The sequence below is a fragment of the Procambarus clarkii genome, chromosome 83 (genome assembly GCF_040958095.1).
Source record: "Procambarus clarkii isolate CNS0578487 chromosome 83, FALCON_Pclarkii_2.0, whole genome shotgun sequence".
Classification (NCBI taxonomy): Eukaryota; Metazoa; Arthropoda; class Malacostraca; order Decapoda; family Cambaridae; genus Procambarus; species Procambarus clarkii.
This window is the reverse complement of record NC_091232.1, coordinates 8,088,194-8,110,302: the sequence shown is the minus strand read 5'-3', so window position 1 is coordinate 8,110,302 and position 22,109 is coordinate 8,088,194. Positions and strand designations below refer to the sequence as shown.

Genomic DNA, 22,109 nt, shown 5'->3' with positions numbered 1-22,109 from the left:
AACCACACACTAGAAAGTGAAGGGACGACGACGTTTCGGTCCGTCCTGGACCATTCTCAAGTCGATTGTGTAATAATCGACTTGAGAATGGTCCAGGACGGACCGAAACGTCGTCGTCCCTTCACTTTCGAGCGTGTGGTTTGGTCTACTAATGCCACTCATCTCCGTTACTTTATTAAATACAGAGGTACTCTCTGGTCACTTGCAATAGTACCAGTGCCTCTTACCTTCGTTACCTCATTAAATAACAGTCGACATTGTTGCAACACCCAACTCGTTATCAATTTCCTCGACGGCTCCGTCTCTAACGTGGCATGATCAATTGTGTTTCATTACTTACGCTAATTAGTTCCTCCCTTGCCGTTCTTAATTCTGAACAATTACATGGAAACAATGGTCATTAGTGTTGCGTGTTCGAGGGCTGTAAGTGTCGAAGGGAGAACGCCACGGAGCCCCGGATCAAATAATTACCTAGAGACACAGTAAAGGTGCACTATAAAACGTTATTTCTTAACTTGTCTCTTCGTTGGTTGCATTTTGAAGTAAGAAACACAGTAAAGTGCACCATAAAACGTTAATTCTTTTCTTGCGTCTTCCTTGGTTGCATTTTGACGCAGGAGACACAGTAAAGATGCACTATAAAACATTATTTCTTTACTTGCGTCTTCGTTGGTTGCATTTTGACGCAGGAAACACAGTAAAGGTGCACCATACATAATTATTCCTTTACTTGCGACCTCATCGGTTTCATTTTGACTTTGGTCAAAGCAAACATGCGAGAGAATGATAATCTACACCACTCGTTCAATCTCAGCATGTTATTACTTAAACAAAAAAATCATGAATAATGATAACGGGAAGTTGAGGCTTCACGGGGAGTTGGCAGCTTAGGACTGAGTGAATGGAAAGCCTATATCATTACATAATCCTTCAGGCTATTAACACCCACATGCTTATTCTATGTTATGACCGCTAATGGCTTTAATGTCTAGCATATTAACTAGTGAAATAGTTTAACACACATGCATAGCGAAAGATAAATTTATGTATTGTATAATTCCAGCAAGTTTTCTGTCATCGGGATGTTATATGTTGAGTCAAAACTTGAAATAGTTTGTGCAGATGTATTAACATGTTGTGGATGTTCATGGTCTAAACTATCTATACATAGAGTTAGTATGTCGATAATATGTAGTAGTGTTGTCGTAGGGTGTGATTGTCTTAACCACGCAGCCTGGTGTATGTGGATAGTTAAGACCGACCAGAACTTGTACATAAAGAATACATTCTAACTTGGAGGGTTGTGTATAGAATGTACCAAACAGAGTACAGGGTATATAGACCTCTATATTAACGAGGGAAGAAATGTACTATGCAATATATTATAACGTAAAGTATTTGGCATAACATAGATTACGTTATACGCTACTACGATAGCCGAATATTTAATTAAGCATTCTTCTGCTAGTCTGTCTTTCGTGAACATGCGACACTATTTCGTGATATTTTGTTACGTGTGTCCATACCGTCTCACTCTCAACTTTTCACTGTGTTAAATGTTCATATGTTTATTGGTATTCAGACTTCTCTCGTGTCTGTGTTTATATTAGCTTAAAATGTCTTAAATATACGAGCATGCAAGTTTTTGAGAGAGAGAGAGAGAGAGAGAGAGAGAGAGAGAGAGAGAGAGAGAGAGAGAGAGAGAGAGACAGAGACAGAGAGAGAGAGAGAGAGAGAGAGAGAGAGAGAGAGAGAGAGAGAGAGAGAGAGAGAGAGAGAGAGAGACAGAGAGAGAGAGAGAGAGAGAGAGAGAGAGAGAGAGAGAGAGAGAGAGAGAGAGAGAGAGAGAGAGAGAGAGAGAGAGAGAGAGAGAGAGAGAGAGAGAGAGAGAGAGAGAGCACGCACTATCCTCACTGCGTATTCTACAATCACTTGCTAGATACGCAACAAAATGGTCCCATTAGCCCTAGTCTGGGAGAAGAGATCTCACCACCAGCACCGAAGTTCAGAGCAGCCAAGATACACAACTTCCAGAAAATGGTGAAAAAGGTGGTGAACTCACAGAACACCATCGCCAACGTCGAGTACTTGGGAGGAAAAAGTGAGTATTTGGGTTTGTACAGCGATGTTTGTTGTAGTCAAGATGTACATAGCTTGCCCACTCGCTTATGGTTCTTTTCCACGGTGGAGGGTAGCACAGGTCCGAGAGGCCGTTGTAATGTACCATAGACTGTGTGGTGAGTTGCTGCTACTGGTCAGAGACGATTGAGAAGGTACTATTGTGGTGATCAGTACAGCTGGTGCAACGGTTGGAGCAGCGTGCATATGAGGCACCAGGGGACAGAGGAGATGATGAGTTGTGGTAAGGGTGTGATGGCTACAGCAGCAGTTTTTGTTTTAGATTTAGCTACTTAAAACGAAATGTCCATGTAGCACGGGCTATAGTGAGCCCGTAATTGAGTTTGGCTATTCGCGATAACGTTGTTACTGTGATATTTTGGTCAAAGATTTAAATGGAGGTGGGGTTTCCTCCTTTTCTTCCCGTTTCTTTTCCGCTTCTGTTTTAGCGCACTGGTTTTAGTCTTGTTTTAATAATATTATCTTGGTGGCGGATATAGATGCACAGTGTTGACATGTGTGTCTCATTCTTCAACTGCTTTTCTAACCATTGTTGTCACTGAGGATTTTGCATCTAATGCAGCTACTCTCGTTGGATTAAAGTTGAGTTTGATGCGCAGCAGGAACAGCAATACGAGTACCTGAAATAGTTCGTTACTTTGCTTAGCATTAGTCAAATTTTCTAAGTGGTACATTTATATATATGCACACGTATTATATAATTTTACAAGACAGGCTATCAAGCTCATCAAAGGACGAGATTTTATAAATGAGATAATGAAATATGTCTCACGTTGCTCTGTTTCAATACGCTCAAATCACCCCAGTTTAATCTTACAGTAGGGGATTTGGATAGCATCAGAAACAACCACAAAATCAGCACTAATCTCTGGATTTTATTAAATACACGGAACATTTGCAGCAACACGGGCTGTAGCACCGCGCATATATTCTTATATACGCTGCATTACTTTCGACTAACTAGCCTAAACACCGGCCATATCACGCTAATAGGAGATTCTCAAAATCTGAGAGAGAGAGAGAGAGAGAGAGAGAGAGAGAGAGAGAGAGAGAGAGAGAGAGAGAGAGAGAGAGAGAGAGAGAGAGAGAGAGAGAGAGAGAGACAGACAGACAGACAGACAGACACCAATAGCATATATATATATATATGTATATATATATATATATATATATATATATATATATATATATATATATATATATATATATATATATATATATATATATATATAAAACTGGTACTTTCATGCCTTTGAGAGTCAATGACTTCTTGTCTCATATCAGTCTTGAATGTTAGCAGAAATGTAGTCTTAACATAGATAAGGGATACCTAGGTCTAGTATGTTCTGCTCTGGTACCACACTGGGCCATTGTTTCGTCCAGCAATGGTACCACGCAGGTCATATGTCACTAAACCTGTCCAACCCTGGTACCATTAGCCATTGTTTGGTCCAGCAGTGACTCCATGCAGGCCCGTGTCACTGATCCTTCCTACCACTCCTGGTCGACTCGCTCTTCAAGACTGGTCCCACTTCCTCGACCCCCTTAGGTCAAGGAAAAAAGCAAATCATGTAAAAATTCAGCCCTAAATGCCAGCACACTGGACTAGACCTGTCTGTCTGTGTGTCTGTGTGTCTGGGCTCCGCTGGCCCTCCTCGCCTGCAAGCAGATTACAGTAATTATCCGACAATTTTTCACTTATTGCATTTTCCAGTTAGCATCTGTGCATACATGGTACGCTTTGATTCACTTTGGGAAGTCTCTCTGTTCCTTCGTTCTGTCTTTATTGTTCCAATTGTCCTTCTTTATTAGTGTGTTTGTTTTCGTTTTTATTTATACATTTTCTCCCCTCTTTCTCGTACTCGATTTTACTTATGTTATGGATTTATTGTTTTATGATTAGTTTGTTAAAGAATTGTATTGCAGACTTATTTACTGAACAATGTGACTTTGAGAAAATCTTTGGAGTTGGAAGATGGGATGAAACCATCGTCTTGGTCACCCCAAAACGCACGTCGTGCACATGGACCTCGGATACGAAAAAAAAACTCTTCGCATAGATAAATGACGTTATTGTGATTTCAATGTGTAATATTTTTTTCGTAAACAAGCAATTGTCTCATAGTGTGACAAGGCTTCCCCTGTGTCCCTGGGGAACTTGCATGCTCACAAGTAATCATGCTTTTGCAAGATTTTCCTTTTTTGCAAACATTGACATATGTGGACAGTATTGCAACGAAAATGTATGGTACCACATATATGTTCTCATACCTTTTCAGCGCTGTGCAATGGGGCTTCTTATATTGCTTCGTAAGAGTAATCAAAGGTGAGATATTTGTCAGTGAAGATTGCCTGTAACTTGTTCTGTCTCTGCCAGTTTGGGATGGAGTCAGATTGTAGTTTGGGCATCACAGGTCAATGGTGTGTTAAGTCTGGCTCCATGAATCAGATGGATAACCGAGGCCTGCGGGAAATGGAGGAGTGTCTGGCCCAGCATTTCAAAGAAGCCAGGAAAGGGCCTGTGTACGTTTGTGCCATATCTCTGCCTACCAACAAGCTGCTGTTTCTAAATATTATTTTGGAAATGCGCAGTGATCGGTCATATTTCGAGGCCAGAACAGCAGACATCAGTCACAGCTCCAGACCAGAGCTGCATGCATGGGCCACAGTTCCATGCCAAAGCAGCACTTCATCTGGCGTATATCTCAAACAACATTCGTGTATCTCGCTGGAAACAAAAGAGTCGTGTAGACTTATTTCCAAGGAAGAAAAGTGATTGACGTACGTTTGTGTCCTTAAACGTACCGTGCTTTGATAAATGCCATATGTTCAATAACGGTAGGCAAAGTACTTTAAACTTTTCAATGCCTCCCACTGTGATCCTTTCCCCACGGGGTCAGGATCGTAGCTATAACCACTGTGATATATTTAGTGGCAGCTGTGGTACACAATGCTATATTGACTATCCCAAAGCTTCCCGTGGGTAGTCAGTTGTTGCATCATGCAAGCTATATTGCGAAACACCTAAAGGTGTTTATAGCTTCCTCTTCACACGCGAAGAGGAAGCTATATTATTTTCTTTACGTACTTGAGATAAAGCTTATTCACCTGCAGACGATGAGTCACAATAACGTGGCTGATGATTATTCATCTTCTCAAAGCTTATTCAGTTGACTTTTTCCTTCCTCTTGTTTCACTTCTATAGCCCAGAAAGTAGTCATAGGCAGTAATATACTTCAGAAAATATTTTTATAACTTGTTTAAAAATAGAAATAGTAAAAACAATACCTCTTTGTATTGTCTTAAGAAAGTGTACAATAAAGCATTAAAGCTACATATTGTCTCTAACATCAAAATAAAGGAATGTATTGTTTCAAGAAATTTATGACGAAGCTGCTTATTTTCTCAAGAAGCTTTTAATGAAGGCAGACACAGTCTTATGAAAAAGTTTCACGTATAATCTTTTATTTCGTTAACCATAAGCATAATGTTTCCTCTGGATACCTTCAAAGGCTCACTGTCACGAATAGTCACCATCATTCATCTGCTCACCATCATTCACGTGGTCATCATTTAGGAAGTCACCATCATTTACGAAGTCACCGTCATTCACGTAAGATACCATGATTCACGTAGTCACCATGATTCACGAGGTCACCATTCTCGTGCTCACCATTGTTCACGTGGCCACCAGCAAGGGTGTTCAACACTACAGGTAACCACTGCCATATATAACATTACTCACCATTTACTTGCTCATTTAAACTATTTAAAAGGGGGGGTTCGCATATATAATTAAATAATTAAATAATTTCCCTTTCAGTGTTGTTCTCTCCTCATTTATCATTTCCGTTATCTCTCTCTCTCTCTGTCTGTCTCTCTCTCTCTGTCTCTCTCTCTCTCTCTCTCTCTCTCTCTCTCTCTCTCTCTCTCTCTCTCTCTCTCTCTCTCTCTCTCTCTCTCTCTCTCTCTCTCTCTCTCTCTCTCTCTCTAGCTGTTTGTTTCCTCATGTTCACTTGAACTAACGGTTACTATGTATATGAACGTTTTAATGTTCATTTGTTCATACACCATTAAAACAGTATATCATCATACACACAATAGGGGTATAAACACTTAGTGGGGCACTGCATTTCTTGGTATATATACACCAAGGGTATATTTTAAATCTAAGACTATATCTAGGGTATACTTGTTGGATGGGTAATACGTTCTTGTAGAAACTTTATTAACCCTCTTTAAACTTTATTGAGTTTGATAGCCCAGTTTAAAACATTAATAAATGTTTAAACATAAACATTAATAAACGTTTAAAATAAAACATAAAGTTTAAACATTAAACTTTATTGAGTTTGGTAGCCCTTAACCCCTTACTTCAGAGCCAGACATTCATGAGCTTGGGTGATAGGTACTTAAGAAATATATAGTGACCATATTGATTAAATATATAATGACTATAGTGACCTTCCTGTGCCATGAGAGACAGAGACGAAGCCTGGGTGGTGGAGAGTCCCCTGGTGGTGGATACATGTCTTCCTCTTACCAAAGGTTAAGGGTCAATACTGTCATTACTCACGTCTACATGGTCACAACAGGCTCCAAGGTTCTCTAGGTATTAAGCTGCTTGCTTCAGAGATACATTTGATTTTATATATTCAAATATACTATATAATGTATTTAATATTATATATTTGGACCACAGTTTGCATTTAACGCAATGGCATGTTATGGGTAAAATGCAATCAATGATGAAAAGTTATGAATTTTCGTGTTCATTATCTTTAAAATGTTTCGTATTTGATTTTTTTTATGTAAATAAACGTGCCGCCCCTCTAATTTAAATATGTTATTTAATCTATATCTAAAGACGTAGCTATAAAATATATATCTCCTGTATCAGCTATATCTCCACATACAAAATTTAATTTGTGCTAAAAAAATTATTTTGAGCAATCCATCGCGAAAAGTCGTACTTGTCCCATTTAAATTAGATGGATCCTGAGTCTTAGTGAGCATCGTAGTACTGATAAAATTGTCAATGAAGCAAGCTGGAAATATTATTATATATATATCGTGGGTGCTTCAACCCCCATTTAACTCGCGTATGATCAGTATAAAATCATAGACTATAGAGACTGAGCTAATGATGTGAACACTAGTCTTAATTAGAGATGTACTGGGCAAGTAAATTCCAGAATAATTCGAATTTCCCAAATATGAACTTATCTATATGTAGTCTCCTATTCTCTAAAACTTTATTTTTTACAGAAAACGTAAGATGCATTAAGGGAGACTTAGCTATAATACATTTCGGAGCAGAGAAGTTTTTTGTTAGAGAAAACGAAACAATATTTGGAGTAACTGAAGAAACCTGATTTTCGGAACACTTCCTCACTAGATAAAAGTGCCTTTATGATATAATTCTTCTATGGCCTTTGGGGGTGAATATATTAATTTGTTTGGAGTCTAACAATGCACCCATCAAATGCAACTAACGCATACACCCACACATGGATACACCAAGTGACACATACACTCAGCAAAATACATATCGATGAATGTACTCACCTAATTGTACTCACCTATTTGTACTTGCGGGGGTTGAGCTCTGGGTCTTTGGTCCCGCCTCTCAACTGTCAATCAACTGGTGTACAGATTCCTGAGCCTATTGGGCTCTATCATATCTACATTTGAAACTGTGTATGGAGTCAGCCTCCACCACATCACTGCCTAATACATTCCACCTGTTAACTACTCTGACACTGAAAAAGTTCTTTCTAACGTACCTGTGGCTCATTTGGGAACTCAGTTTCCACCTGTGTCCCCTTGTTCGCGTACCACCCGAGTTAAACAGTTTCCGTTTATCAGTTAAACGGAAGCTTAAACAGTTTATTTTTATCTACCCTGTCAATTCCTCTGAGAATTTTGTAGGTAGTGGTCATGTCTCCTCTTACTATTCTGTCTTCCAGTGTCGTGAGGTGCATTTACCGCAACCTTTCCTCCTAACCCATGCCTTTTAGTTCTGGGACTAGCCTAGTGGCATACCTCTGAACTTTTTCCAGCTTCGTCTTGTGCTTGACAAGGTACGGGCTCCATGCTGGAGCTGGATTCTCCAGGATTGGTCTTACATATGTGGTATACAAAGTCCTGAATGATTGCTTACACAGGTTTGTGTGTGTGTGTGTGTGTGTGTGTGAATTATATATATATATATATATATATATATATATATATATATATATATATATATATATATATATATATACATATATATATATATATATATATACAATATATATATATATATATATATATATATATATATATATATATATATATATATATATATATATATATATATATATGTATATATATATATGTAATTTGTATCATTAAACCCCCGACGGTTAGAAAGGCGGGGCCAAAGAGCTAACAACTAGAGCCTACAGGCAAAAATAGTAAATCATTAAATACACATATAAATCCCCTACCCCAAATTTTTAATTTTAAAATAATATTTCTTATAAATTTTAAGCCAAAAATGAATAACTCGCGTCATGACGAATAATGACAAACAAGATTATCTCAGCAATATACTAATCTTGTAGTGACTGATTATACCTATACACGCCAGTATACATATACACGCCAGTATACCTATACACGCCAGTATACCTATACACGCCAAAAGTAGCCAGTAACAGTTGAAACTGGGAACAAATTGGGCACCTTTTGGGGCAGCAGCAGACAGGTGAAGAGAGGTGGCAGCAGACCGATTAGGGGACAGGGCAAATGACAATGGAAATGAGAGTAAACAGAACAGCAGACAGTGGCAATGATAGCAGACTGGACAGCGAAATGGCAGACAAGGCAGCAGTGGCTGAGAAGGCAGCAGACAGCGAGTGGTGAGGCGTGTTGACCATGCGTGAGAGAGCGTGGCTGACGATCCCGACCTGATAGCTTCTGGGAAAAGAAACGTACCATAGAGGCACCAAAAATAACATACACACAGCTGGCGTAACACCAATATGCACACAACATACGCACAACGTACGCACGACACATGCACTGTGTATGATGTATATACTCACGGTATATACATTATACACAGAGCACAAACACCTCATATGAACAGCATACGCACATCACTCTCAGGGCATACGCACATAAGCATATTACTCTCCCATACGCACATCGCACGAATAACATACACATTACACACATACACACATTCACCTCACACGCACACTATACGCACATGAAATGCATATTACACGTTCAAATGCGCACATTCATGCACATCACATACACCTCATGTGCATGCAATGCGCTCATTTTGTGCGCATACACACCACGCGAAAACAATAAACCAGTATTTACTTTCCTTCATGGGTAGGTAAATCTTGGTTAATTAATCCACAATCATGCAAACTTACCTTCTCCTCTGCCCAAGGGGCAGGTTAACTTGGTGCTAATAATGTTTAAATAATTTATGTTTAAAACGAAGCATTTCGGCGCCTCTTATAAAAAATAGCTATTGATTTTTGTGACCTATATAATATTCTGGGCACCGTCATTACTTTGTTCTGTCAGTCAAAAGGGATTGGAGCTGCGTGGAATGAAGGAATGCAGATAGAGAAGAATGAAGGAATATAGATAGAGAGGAATGAAGGAATATAGATAGAGATGAGTGAAGGAATATAGATTGAGAAGAATGAAGGAATATAGATAGAGAGGAATGAAGGAATATAGAGAGGAATGAAGGAATATAGATAGAGAAGAATGAAGGAATATAGATAGAGAGGAATGAAGGAATATAGATAGAGAAGAATAAAGGAATATAGATAGAGATGAGTGAAGGAATATAGATTGAGAGGAATGAAGGAATATAGATAGAGAGGAATGAAGGAATATAGAGAGGAATGAAAGAATACAGGTAGAGTAGAATGAAGGAATATAGATAGAGGAATAAAGAAAAATAGATAGAGAGGAATGAAGGAATTTAGATAGAGAGGAATGAAGGAATATTGACAGACAAACAGATGCACATAAGAACTGAGGTGGACAGCAAAAGGCCTGTTGACCCATACTAGAAAGATCACGTTTAAATTCACTTTCCATCACATTCACTCACAATCCAACAATTATTTACACCTCCCCACCCTCCATACAATCACCCACATAACAAACCACCTGACCTACAATAACCTATTACATCTTATTCTCTAAACACAGTAATCCCTCGCAGTAATTTTAATAAACACAACTTATCCCTCACAGTAATCCACTCTCCTTGTAATCATCCGCTCTAGCCCCACAACCCATCCCCAAAAACAATCACCAACAATTACACACAGAAATCACAATAGCGTGATGCATGGGGGATTGATTGTTGCCGCCGAAGGCGGCTAGTTTATTGTGCACCCCATACTCATCATGTGAGCGGTAGCGCAAAAGCATTACAGAGGGCACAAAAGGTCTTTATCAGACCTCATCTTAGATTATTACATAAACAATTTCTTCAATCCTTCACACCTTATAGATACAATGTCAGCTAATTACAGAGAAAGTGCTATTACAAGAGCTACATATTTACAGTAAGTCATCATACATTAATGATAGGTCTTATCGCTAATACATAATAGTTTGGCCAATGGGGAGTTGTGTAAAATCCTGGTTTGTGTCTCGGAGAGGCTGCAGGATCCAAGTAAATTCAGTAGAATTTCTGGTTGCAATTATTTTACAATGTCGTAGCTCAGTCGATTAAGGCAGCGTCTGGGATGCTCTTGGACGCAGGTTCGAATCTTCGTCACGGCCCTTGTGGATTTGTTCAATCACCAACAATAGTCACTAACATCAACCCATCCTACCCAACGCTACAATCTTTTCAAAGTGTTGCATCGTAATTTCTAATCAGGACAAGAGTTTGAGACCCAGCGCAGATATCTTTTCATCAACCTGGAGCTATCCTGGAGGAAAACATACACACTAGCCGAGAGATACTGTATTTCTCGTTCGTCTGGCCTGTATTTCGAAATTACAGAGAGAGAGGTTTTAATACACTAATGGTTGAACTTCTGAACTGTTCTGATATATATTGACAGATCAAAGAAGATTGCTTTTTATGTTATTGCAACTGTGGTGCCGCCAAATTTTCACGTTTTTTTGGTTAATGTATTTTTGTTTTGTAAATGAATATAAAACGCCCGTAAAAATGTCTATTATCCACAATACAAAATGTTTTATTATTTTTTGTATTCAGTTCATTATTTCGTAAACATAGGTATTCAGGCAATTTTTTTTGCCACATTTCCAGCTATTGTTCTGTCACGTCGTTCCCCTTTCCCAACTCCTTTCCTGTCCTCATTCCCCTTCCATATGTTACAGTGCTACACTGGCTTCATGCAGGTCGGCGTTCAATCCCCAACCGTCCAAGCGTTTGGGCACTACTCCTTTCCCCGCTTAGTCTGTCAATAATGATTGGAAAGTTAAAGTAATAACCCTAAAGAGAGAGAGTGGTCAGCCAGCAAGACTATATAGGATTTGGGAGGTATATGAGGACAGGGAGATGGGATAAGACGGAGGGGAGGAAGAACAGAAGAAAAAGGAAGAACAGGGTAAAGATAGAATAGTCGAGTAAAGAATTAGAGTAGTAGTAGTAGTTTTAGTAGAAGTTTGCAACAAGCTTCGTTGCAAATGAAAAAGATGAATATTGGTATAAGGTCCTTCATGGGGCTGAGACCTGTATGGGGTTGAAATTTATGTTGGATTTAGGTATATTCCTGTGTTATGAAGATATACAATTGTAAATTACAACTGCATTGTAAATTGTAAAATTATGAATTACAATTACATTATAAAAAAATATGTAAAAATGCTGCAAAAATCATACTTTTTCTCCAGAGCTTAGGACCTCAACCGATTGCATGCTTAGGATACATATCGATAAACAAAAAATTACGCATGCAATAGATTTTTGTCTTTTTACTCGTCTAATATACAATGCCTTAAGAATTCCGGTTAGTGAAGTAATGACATTTGAGGATGCCAGCTTAAGTTGGACGATAGCACGTATTGTTCCTGTATTATTGACACGGAATGAACTGTAAGAACCTGTGGTCTCTGGACTCTGGTTTATAATTATGGAACTCTGGTAATGTGTCGGAAACTTTGGTTTAGGTCCAGAGCGAGTTCTTTTATTTTATTAAAATCTGGTTCGTGAGTTTAGAAGGAAGTATATTTTGTTATTGAATGGGGTCTGTTTGGAAGGTGATGTGTGTGTTTCGGGACAGGTGTATGCTTAGTATTTTGTATAGTTTTCATTTGAATTTTTCTTATATTCAGTGTGTATATTTTACATAATGTTTTGCAATATGTAAGTTCACTTTGTGGCTGGCGTTTTGTACTTGATGCGCTCGTCGATTTTATAAGTGGAGATTGTCTTAACTATTCCATTGTCTTAACAATATAAGACTATAGAAAATGCAGGGCCATCCGAGGCAGCTGTTATATAAACACACTGAAACTCATATATATGTATAACCAACGCTTGAAGCAATCCAGGAGATCCACGTGTATAATGTTACTCAGTAATTTGTTCTATAAGTCAATGACCCGAGGTTATTTATATGATTTATTCCTATTACAAAGCTCAGCCTGATTAATTGATACACATGACAAGGACAAAAATAAGCGTCTATGTTTAGTAGAGACAGTGCTTAAATAATAATATAATGTTTCTTTACCCATTACCTCCTTCTTAATCATTTTCTTTCTCGTATTCTCTATATGTGGTCTGCTTTTCCCCTTTACCTTATCTCTCTTTTCTGGTTCACTTTTCTCCTCTCCTTCCATTTTTTAATTTCTCATTTTTCCAAAATTTGACTTTCTTGTGAGCTGTAAGTAACTCGGTTAATCAACGTGCATTTCACATTGATCTCTAAGAATTAAATGTAAACATTCTGACGACGAACATAATCATAACACACAATCAAATTAGACAAACGAATGACTGACGCAGTGTGAAGCACGAATGATTGACGCAGTGTGAAGCACGAATGATTGACACAGTGTGAAGCACGAACATCACTGATGGAACGCTGGCATTAGCTGATAACTCTTCCCGTAATGGCTGGGAAGGAGCAGCACTCACGGTAAAGGTCAGCACCAGTAGTGTCCGAGAGGATCAATACGTTAGTCATGTCATGTAGAGGTCAGAGGGGAGACAACGAGGAAGTCTGACCCAGTGGCAGAGAATGCAACGATCACAGAAGCTTCATCAATGCCAGAGTGCAAAGGAAGCTTAGAGGTCAGAGGTAACTATAGCGTGCCCCTTGTATGAATGGTCATGTCACATTCTGAAAGGTCAGGAGGGGAGGCTGAGAGAGTGACGGATATCAGAGGTCAAGACAGGGATGAGGTCACGAAGGCGAATAATACCGTCATTACTCCTGTCTTTTAAACGACACTTGGCTCGTGACCTGCATTAACTATGTCATCTGTTACTGGCTAACAGTCGTCCTTCTTCCAAGGACCGGTGTATGCTGAGGCTGATGGTGTATAGTAGAAAGTTTAATATGGGTACAACGAGAGGGTGTATGAGGGAATTATCAGGGGGAAAAGCGTCAAGCTATTACGACTATAAAGCACTGGGAAGGGGTCAGGATAAGGATTAGGGATGGGACGGGGGGAAAGGAATGATGCCCAACCACTTGGACGGTCGGGGATTGAACGCCGACCTGCATGAAGCGAGACCATCGCTCTACCGTCCAGCCCAAGTGGCTGGACGGCCTGAGGGTGTGTATGAGTACAACGAGGGGGGTGTATGATTACATGAAAGGGGGTATAAGGGGGTGTGTATTCTTGCCAATTAGCTCGTATCAATCAGAGTTTACAGGGAATGGTGTCTACCTACTTACGCTCCGTGTACTAGCTTTGTTGTACCTGTTGAATTTAAACTATTCTGATGCTTGAATTCTTCGTCGAATCTGGTCTCAAAGTTGTGAGTGAAGGCTGCTTTCACAGCTTCTTCCTTCAATGCATTATACTTGTTTACATTCCTTACTTTCCTTTGGCTCATTTAAGTTTCCAGCTTCCATCTGTAGCCTCTTGTCCTACTTTCTCTCAGTTTGAAGAGTCTATCATTGTCCATCTTATCTATCCCCTTCAGTATCTTGTATTATGTGATCACATCTGTTTTGTTTGCTCTGTCTTCTAGGGTTGTAAGATTTTGTTCCATTAGCATATGCTCGTAGCTTAAGCCTTGTAGCTCTACCACCAATCTTGTTAGAAATCTCCTTTTTCAGTTTTGCTTTATGATTCACAAGGTGCGGATTCCACGCCGATGCTGAATATTTTAACATTGCTTTAAAATGTATTGTAGATTACATTAGAATGAGTCCTGATTTTGGTGTCTAAACTGTATTCATAAGTTTGTCAGTGTCTCACATGCTGTTGACGTTACTCGGTTTATGTGTGCTTCTGGTGTTAGTATTGGAATTATATCCAGTCTCAAATCTTGCGCTTTCTGATTTCTGAAGTTGTCTTCGCCTTTTGGTGTAGATACCTAGTTATCTCTATCTCTCTTGCACATCATTTTTGACTTACACGTTTTAACATTAAATTCCAGCAACCATTTATTTGCTCACTTCTGGAATCTGTCAAGATCCTTTGTAATTTGTTACAGTCCTGCACTGGTGTTATATCTTCCTCCTCCTTAACCCACAAGGAGGAGAAAGATGGAAGCATGATCGCGAAGGTGAGTGAAGACACACTTGATTAATTCCCCACTTTCACTCGGGTGCGCCGGATCTCGCGTGGTGCCCTCAGTAATCCATTATAATTTAGTAAAGCATTTTCTGCCCAGTCTTGGACGTTGGTGAGTGCCCTTGTACAATGTAATCAAATAATTGATCATTAAGCAGACTTATCTATTGTGCACCCCATACCTCGTCACGTTAACATGTCTACGAATATAACTTCTAAAGATTGGAAAAGACGCATAGTCTTGGTGTTAATTAATGATGATTTTGATGAAAAGGTAGTTAAGAGCAACTCTAATAAGTTTTCTACGACGCCAACAAAAAACAGGAGTGTGTGGAATAATTTTATGGTGGGTTTAAAGAACAGAAATTAGGAAAACTGGAATTAAGGCTTGACCCTACAAGAACAACTCAACGGGCCCACATAACACATATTCCAGTACTTGTCTTCCTAAACGGAGCCTCTAGATCAATGGATAACAATAAATGATATCCTAAGAGCACATTATAAGGGAAATTATGATGGTGAAACAGACATGTGGCTAACATGTGAGGAACCAATAGGAGCCATTGACTGGAAAAACACTGCAATTATAGACGACTAAAGAATTATTTGTGGCAGGTGTAATGGAATTTTAACCTTAGGTAAAATTAGTAAATTGAAGGAGAGCGTGCATCACGTGCATTGTGCAGGAGCAGTAGCTGTATAGATCCCATTTAGGGAGAAACGAGGGTGACAGAAAGTCAGGAACAGGTAAAGAGAAGCATGGATGGAAGGGATTTAGAATGCTATACTTTATAATATATATATATATATATATATATATATATATATATATATATATATATATATATATATATATATATATATATATATATATATATATATATATATATATATATATCAGTCTTTCTTTTAAACATATGTTGTTGAATATGACCGAATGGGTAAGATTAATGATTCTAACTCGAATCTTCTCAATATTTCTTATGTATTTCTTCACTGTGGAAGATATTTGAAAAATTAACTCTGCAAAGTTCATTTTCATACTTTATTTATAGTCTGACCCCTAGAAGCGTTTCGCAAGACACTTCTTACATTTTCAAAGTCAATTTTACATACCCTGTTTCATGCTTATATTCGTTTTTGGATGAGGTGATAAGGCCTCACCTCACCTCCTGTCGCCTCACCCAAAAAACATTTGTGTCCATCACCTCATCATCCTTACTATTAGCATCAGCAACGATCAAACGCTGTTCATCGGTGGTTGAAATAAATAATTACAAACATTTATAGCCGCTACAATTATCATTATTTTAATAATTATTAATATTTGCTTTTATTTTACGTTTGTTAACCTTGCCTTTTTACACGTATCATTTCCTTTCATAAATATAAACTTAATAATTTAAATAATATCATATATTTTAGTAATTATGTTTCAATGGGTTTACGGCCGTATAAGATATGCAAGTAAACATGAAAAGATATTCACATGTAATATACATTTAATTCAACAAATACATAACTGTAACCGGCGCTGGGTAAACTGTCGATAAGTGATCAGGAATTAATAACGACCAGACTGTCTTGGCGTGAAGCAGTGCAGTTTGTCAAAACAGTCTTTGCTGGGAGAGGCTAGGAGGGGCTTGGATCAGCTGGAAGTTGCTGAGGGGGGCTTCGAGAGGCTAGGACTAGGGGCTTGGATCAGCTGGAAGCTGCTGAGGTGGGGCTTCGAAAGGCTAGGACTAGGGGCTTTAAGTGGCTGGCTGGGGCTCTGAAGATTTGAGAAAGGGGGCTAGGAATGGCTGGGATGAACTGGGAACAGACGTGATGAGTTGGATGTTGCTAGGATGGTTGTCGGGAGCAGGGTGAGGCTCTGAAGGAACATAATAGGGCTGAGATGAGCTAGGAGCAGCTAGGAGGAGACTGGAGGGGCTGGGGTTGACAGGGAGAGGGGGTGGGGGAGGGAAAGGATATAAATGGATGGGGTTTAGAAGGAAATTGCCTTTTATTACCTCAGATCGTTTAAGGAACTGTTTCTTTTATAATTAAAGTGAATACAAATTGTTAGTATCAATTTAAAAGCAGAAAGCTTAATCGACTGTAGGCAGGCACGTCAAAAAAATTTAAGCTTTAACTTTTTGAAATATATTTTTTTAATTTAATCTTTGGAAGGAAATATTGTTTGCGAGGAAAAATGTATAAGCAAGATTATTTTTTCTATAAATATTTCCCTTATAATATATATTCAGAGATATAAAAGTATCCTAGCAAAATATAATTTTTTATATTTTGCAAACGAAACTCTCAAATGAGCATTAGTATTTCATTGAATTAAGAATTGACCAAATAACAAATACTCATATCAGTGATTAATTATTGGCCATTCAAAAATTCTAATAATGAATATGCACTTGAAAATTTACGTGAAGTGAGAAAAGGAATAGCAAGTGACTTGATTAGCTGATTTGTTGACGTTAACAGCTGATTGTGTAGCCGTGAATAGGGAATTGTGCTGATATGAATATCTGATTGTAATGATGTAAGCGGTTGATTGTGCCGACGTTAGTAGATGATTGCACATTTGTGAACCACTTATTGCTTTGACATATTGCTTGTTAAACTTGTTACCAATAATACTAAAAGCCAACTTATTGCTTGGAGGCCTGGTCGAGGACCGGGCCGCGGGGACGCTAAGCCCCGAATTCATCTCGAGATAACCCCAAGAAGAAGATAGATAAGCATGAGCAGCTGATCTCTTTTTATAAATTGAAAACCGCTGCCTGTTTTATTCTTCACGGGATTATAGTTGTGTTGACAATTACAGCAAAAGAAAATTTTGCAGATTAGGACGTCTTGAACATTCATGCATCTAAATCTCGAAATCTTACATCTTCTCGCCCACGGACATGTAAGGAAGCACAATAAACAGCAAAAATATTCCGCAAATACAAACACACACATGTAATGGATAAACACACACACATACATGTAAAGGATAAATACAAACACACACATGCAAAGGATAAACACACACACACACACACACACACACACACACACACACACACACACACACACACACACACACACACACACACACACATGTAAAGGATAAACACAAACAATTGTATATAAATCTGAACGGGACTGGGATGTCCATTGACCCCATTAGCTCTAAGAACAACATCGAATGAGCTTAAAATACAGCGAGTACAGGACAAGAGGCCTTTTCGATTTTAAGTGAATTTCAACTTAAATGACAAACAATGAAGAAATCTAAGACATTCAAGATAATACCCATAAACAAACGACCCAACTTCCTCCTCGAACGTTCATTCTGTAACATTACAGAAAGACCCCTTAAAATCAACCCCAGCAACAATTCCAAAATCAAGGAATAACCCACAGATCCAGAAGAGATATTTTAGTGACCAGAAGGTACTGCAAATGCAATCCCAACTTCCTACGCCTATGAATACAGTTTGACTTTCTTGTAGACCCCACAAGAATAAGTTCAGCCAAACTGCCCACACGACCATATCTAATGCAAATTTTAAAAATCTTGCTATAGATAAAATTCGAAATAAAAAAGGCATAAAATCGCGAGAAAATCTTAGAATCAGCAAAGGCTTATAATGGCTCACATGAACCACCAACTTCTTCCCCTTCCTCCGGTCCCTTTAGACCCCTACTTCCTGAACACACAAACCAGCCGATGACCAGATATGTCTTCCCGTCTGTATATGTGTGGACGGGGTCAGGGGTCCTGGCCAGGGGTCGTGACCAGGGGTCGTGACCAGGGGTCGTGGCCAGGGGTCGTGGCCAGGGGGTCGTGACCAGGGGTCGTGGCCAGTGGTCGTGACCAGAGGTCGTGACCAGGGGTCGTGGCCAGTGGTCGTGACCAGAGGTCGTGACCAGGGGTCGTGAATAGTGGTCGTGACCAGGGGTCGTGGCCAGGGTTCGTGACCAGGGGTCGTGACCAGAGGTCGTGGCCTGGGGTCGTGGTCAGGGGTCGTGACCAGGGGTCGTGACCAGGGGGTCGTGACCAGGGGGTGGTGACCAGGGGTCGTGGCCAGGGGTCGTGGCCAGGGGTAGTGGCCAGGGGTCGTGGCCAGGGATCGTGACCAGGGGTCGTGGCCAGGGGTCGTGGCCAGGGGTCGTGGCCAGGGGTCGTGGCCAGGGATCGTGACCAGGGGTCGTGACCAGGGGTCGTGGCCAGGGGTCGTGGCCAGGGGTCGTGGCCAGGGATCGTGACCAGGGGTCGTGACCAGAGGGTCGTGACCTGACGACGTTACCGGAGCGAGCTGGCCGCCGCCGACGCTCCAATGTCTTGTACAGTGCCTACCTCAGTCTCAGGATTTTCTAGTTGTTATTATTATTATTTCCGCCCGTAGCTGAAGTCTGTCTGGTACATTGGTGGTATATGTTGGTTCTTATATATATATATATATATATATATATATATATATATATATATATATATATATATATATATATATATATATATATATATATATATATATATATTTATATCTTGCCTTTTAATGTTTCAGTGTTTTATGATCTGAGTGTCTCTGTTATTCTTTCAATCTGTCTTCAACTCTATTTTTTATCATATCTTTTTGCTCATAACTCCTCCCATCACACATTCTCTCCTCTTCTCGTTCGTTACTGTTTTCCCGTCCCTCGTACCTGTTACTGGTTATATTTTCTATCTATCCTTCACGTCCTTCACTCTCCCAGTTTTCTACCCTTCCATCTGTTATTTCATGATCAATAAACACATCTGTTGACACATGCCAGAATCCGTATAAGAAAACTTACAGACCAAATGTTTAGAGGATCAGTGAAGACCACACAACACACACAGTCGGATTATTTGGTTAATGTTAGGCATGATAAATACTCATACTAGATTAGCGCTTTCTTCGAATGATTACCTAACCGTGCCTGCTGTCTTGTTGAGCGCATGCGCGACAACGCTTACGTAACATTATGGATTTTGCACAAAAAATATACATGGCACTTGGTAAATTTTGCAGATGAGTAAATGTGTATAATAATTCACGTACATTAGAGATGGACAATTTGTCATTATAAACCGAGGACAATGACTCATTTAGACAGTTAGTTTAATTGTATATGACGGTGCAAGGGGTTAGGAAAACGGTGTTGACAGAACAAACAAAGACTGGATTAGTGACAACAAATTGTAAATAACGTTTGGCATCTCCCCCTTTACATACACTCTTCCCCCTCCTCCTCCTCCTCCACCGCCCCCCCCCGTCTCCCCTGGTGTGTCCGGTGGTATATAATGGGCGGACACCCATTCAGTCAGAGTCATACCCCCTAAGGCGGTCGTATCGTCGAGTCGCTCGGTATCTGGCGCTCGCTGTGTTCACTCGCTCCGGGAAGATTGCTCTCAGTACGCTGCTGAGAGTGATGCTGGTGCTAATAGTGATGGTGCTCATGGTGGTAGTGATACTGGTGGCGATGGTGACGCCGCTGTCTATAGTGAAGGTGCTCATGGTGGTGACAGTGAGCAAGCGGTGATCGATTGGCATTTTTTTTACTGTCCGAGTTACTGTGATGAAAACAGTCGAATTTGTAAAACGTATATTGACGACTTTTTTGTAAATTTCTTATGCAACGTTATCAGCCAAATATTTAACAAAATATTTAACTGGAAACATACATAATTTCTGTCTGTTGTTTCAAGTATGCATACTTTTACTTATACTTTACTGACGGAATTGTAAGCTCAGGAGATGTCTGGGTACGTTATTATGGTTTAGCCTTCACGTCTTCTCTTAGTAACTACTAGTATATTCCCCTCTCACCCCTAAGTAACTACTAGCTTGTTACTCCCCGATCTCTTGAAAAATAATAGCATCCCTCTTGACACTGTGGTAACAAATAGCATCCCTCCTGACCTCATGGTAACTAATAGTATCCCTCCTGATCCCCCATGGTAACTAATAACATCCCTCCTAACCCCATGGTAACTATTAGCATCCCTCCTGACCACAAGGTAACTAATAGCATCCCTCCTGACCTCAAGGTAACTAATAGGATCCCTCCTGACCTCAAGGTAACTAATAGCATCCCTCCTGTTCCCTATGGTAGCTAATAACATACACGTGACCCATTTTGTTACTAAAAGCACATACCCCCTCCCTCACCTCATGGTAAATAATAGCATATGTCTCCCCACTTTCCCATGTTAATTAATAGCAAGTCGTCCCCCCGTTCCCATGGTCAATAAATGCATCCTTAGTTGATAAATCACAGTCTTTTCTATCTCTTGGAAACTCCCAACATCTTATCTCCTTCCCTTTCATGGGTGCTTACAGCATCCTTCCACCTGATAACGCACAGAGCCTAAGTCAGCTGCTACTTAGAGCAAGTTTCCAGTGGTAAAGTGCACTGTTACATCTGTTGTAATTTACATCTTACCAATTTGTAAGATAATGCATCTTTTTCTGGGGTAACTTACTTCGTGTTACATCCACTCTGTTGTTTTTCTATTTCTTATTTTGTTTTCTGTTCAGTTTTTGTGTTCTGTTCATCAAAATCTAAATTATGAAATGAAGCCCAGGTTATGGAAAGGAACTCAAGTTATGGAAACTACGTTATTGTAAGAAACCCAATTCTTGGATAGAAATCCATACCTTGGAAAGAAACCCTGGTCATAAAAAGAACCCCAGATCATGAAACAGATAATGGTGAGAAACCCAGGTCGTGTAAAGTAACATAGATCGTGTACAGTAATACATCATTTTCCTCCAACCACAAAAACATGGTTTTTAACACTTGGACACGGATCTTGGGATGAAATCCGGGGCTCAATCATGTCTTGGGGTCCTGTTTTGAAACCCAGGTTCTTTTGTAAGGCTGTAGTTCTCGGTCCTGTGATGATCATGGGATGAATCAAGGTATTTTGAAAAGTCTTGACAAAATAAATTTTGATTTTTTTAGGGGAAAAAATTAGACCCTAGGATGCAATCTGGGTACTTTGAACAATCTGAAATCCAGGGATTTAAACTGGGTTCATTCATCAATCTGATATGAAACCCTGGTATTTTGCATATGTCTGGTTCTGGTGGGAAATCCCGGATATTTTGTCTATTCTGGAATCCTAGGATGAAGCTCGAGTGCTTGATAAATCATGGTTCCTGAGGTACAACTTGCACTCCTTGTAG

The 22,109-nt window shown here is 39.6% G+C and overlaps 1 protein-coding gene across 3 annotated transcripts in view; it reads left to right on the top strand.

Moving 5' to 3' along the window:
- LOC123768686 (inactive ubiquitin carboxyl-terminal hydrolase MINDY-4B) overlaps positions 1-22,109 on the top strand; it is a 113,551-nt gene that overhangs the window by 70,083 nt on the left and 21,359 nt on the right. Inside the window, exon 3 of one of the 3 annotated variants that reach the window (XM_069316345.1) lies at positions 1,940-2,101. The exons of the other annotated variants lie outside the window; for them this stretch is intronic. Coding sequence (XP_069172446.1) covers positions 1,940-2,101 — 162 coding nt within the window. The remainder of the gene's footprint in view (positions 1-1,939; positions 2,102-22,109) is intronic. 3 annotated transcript variants of the gene reach the window in all.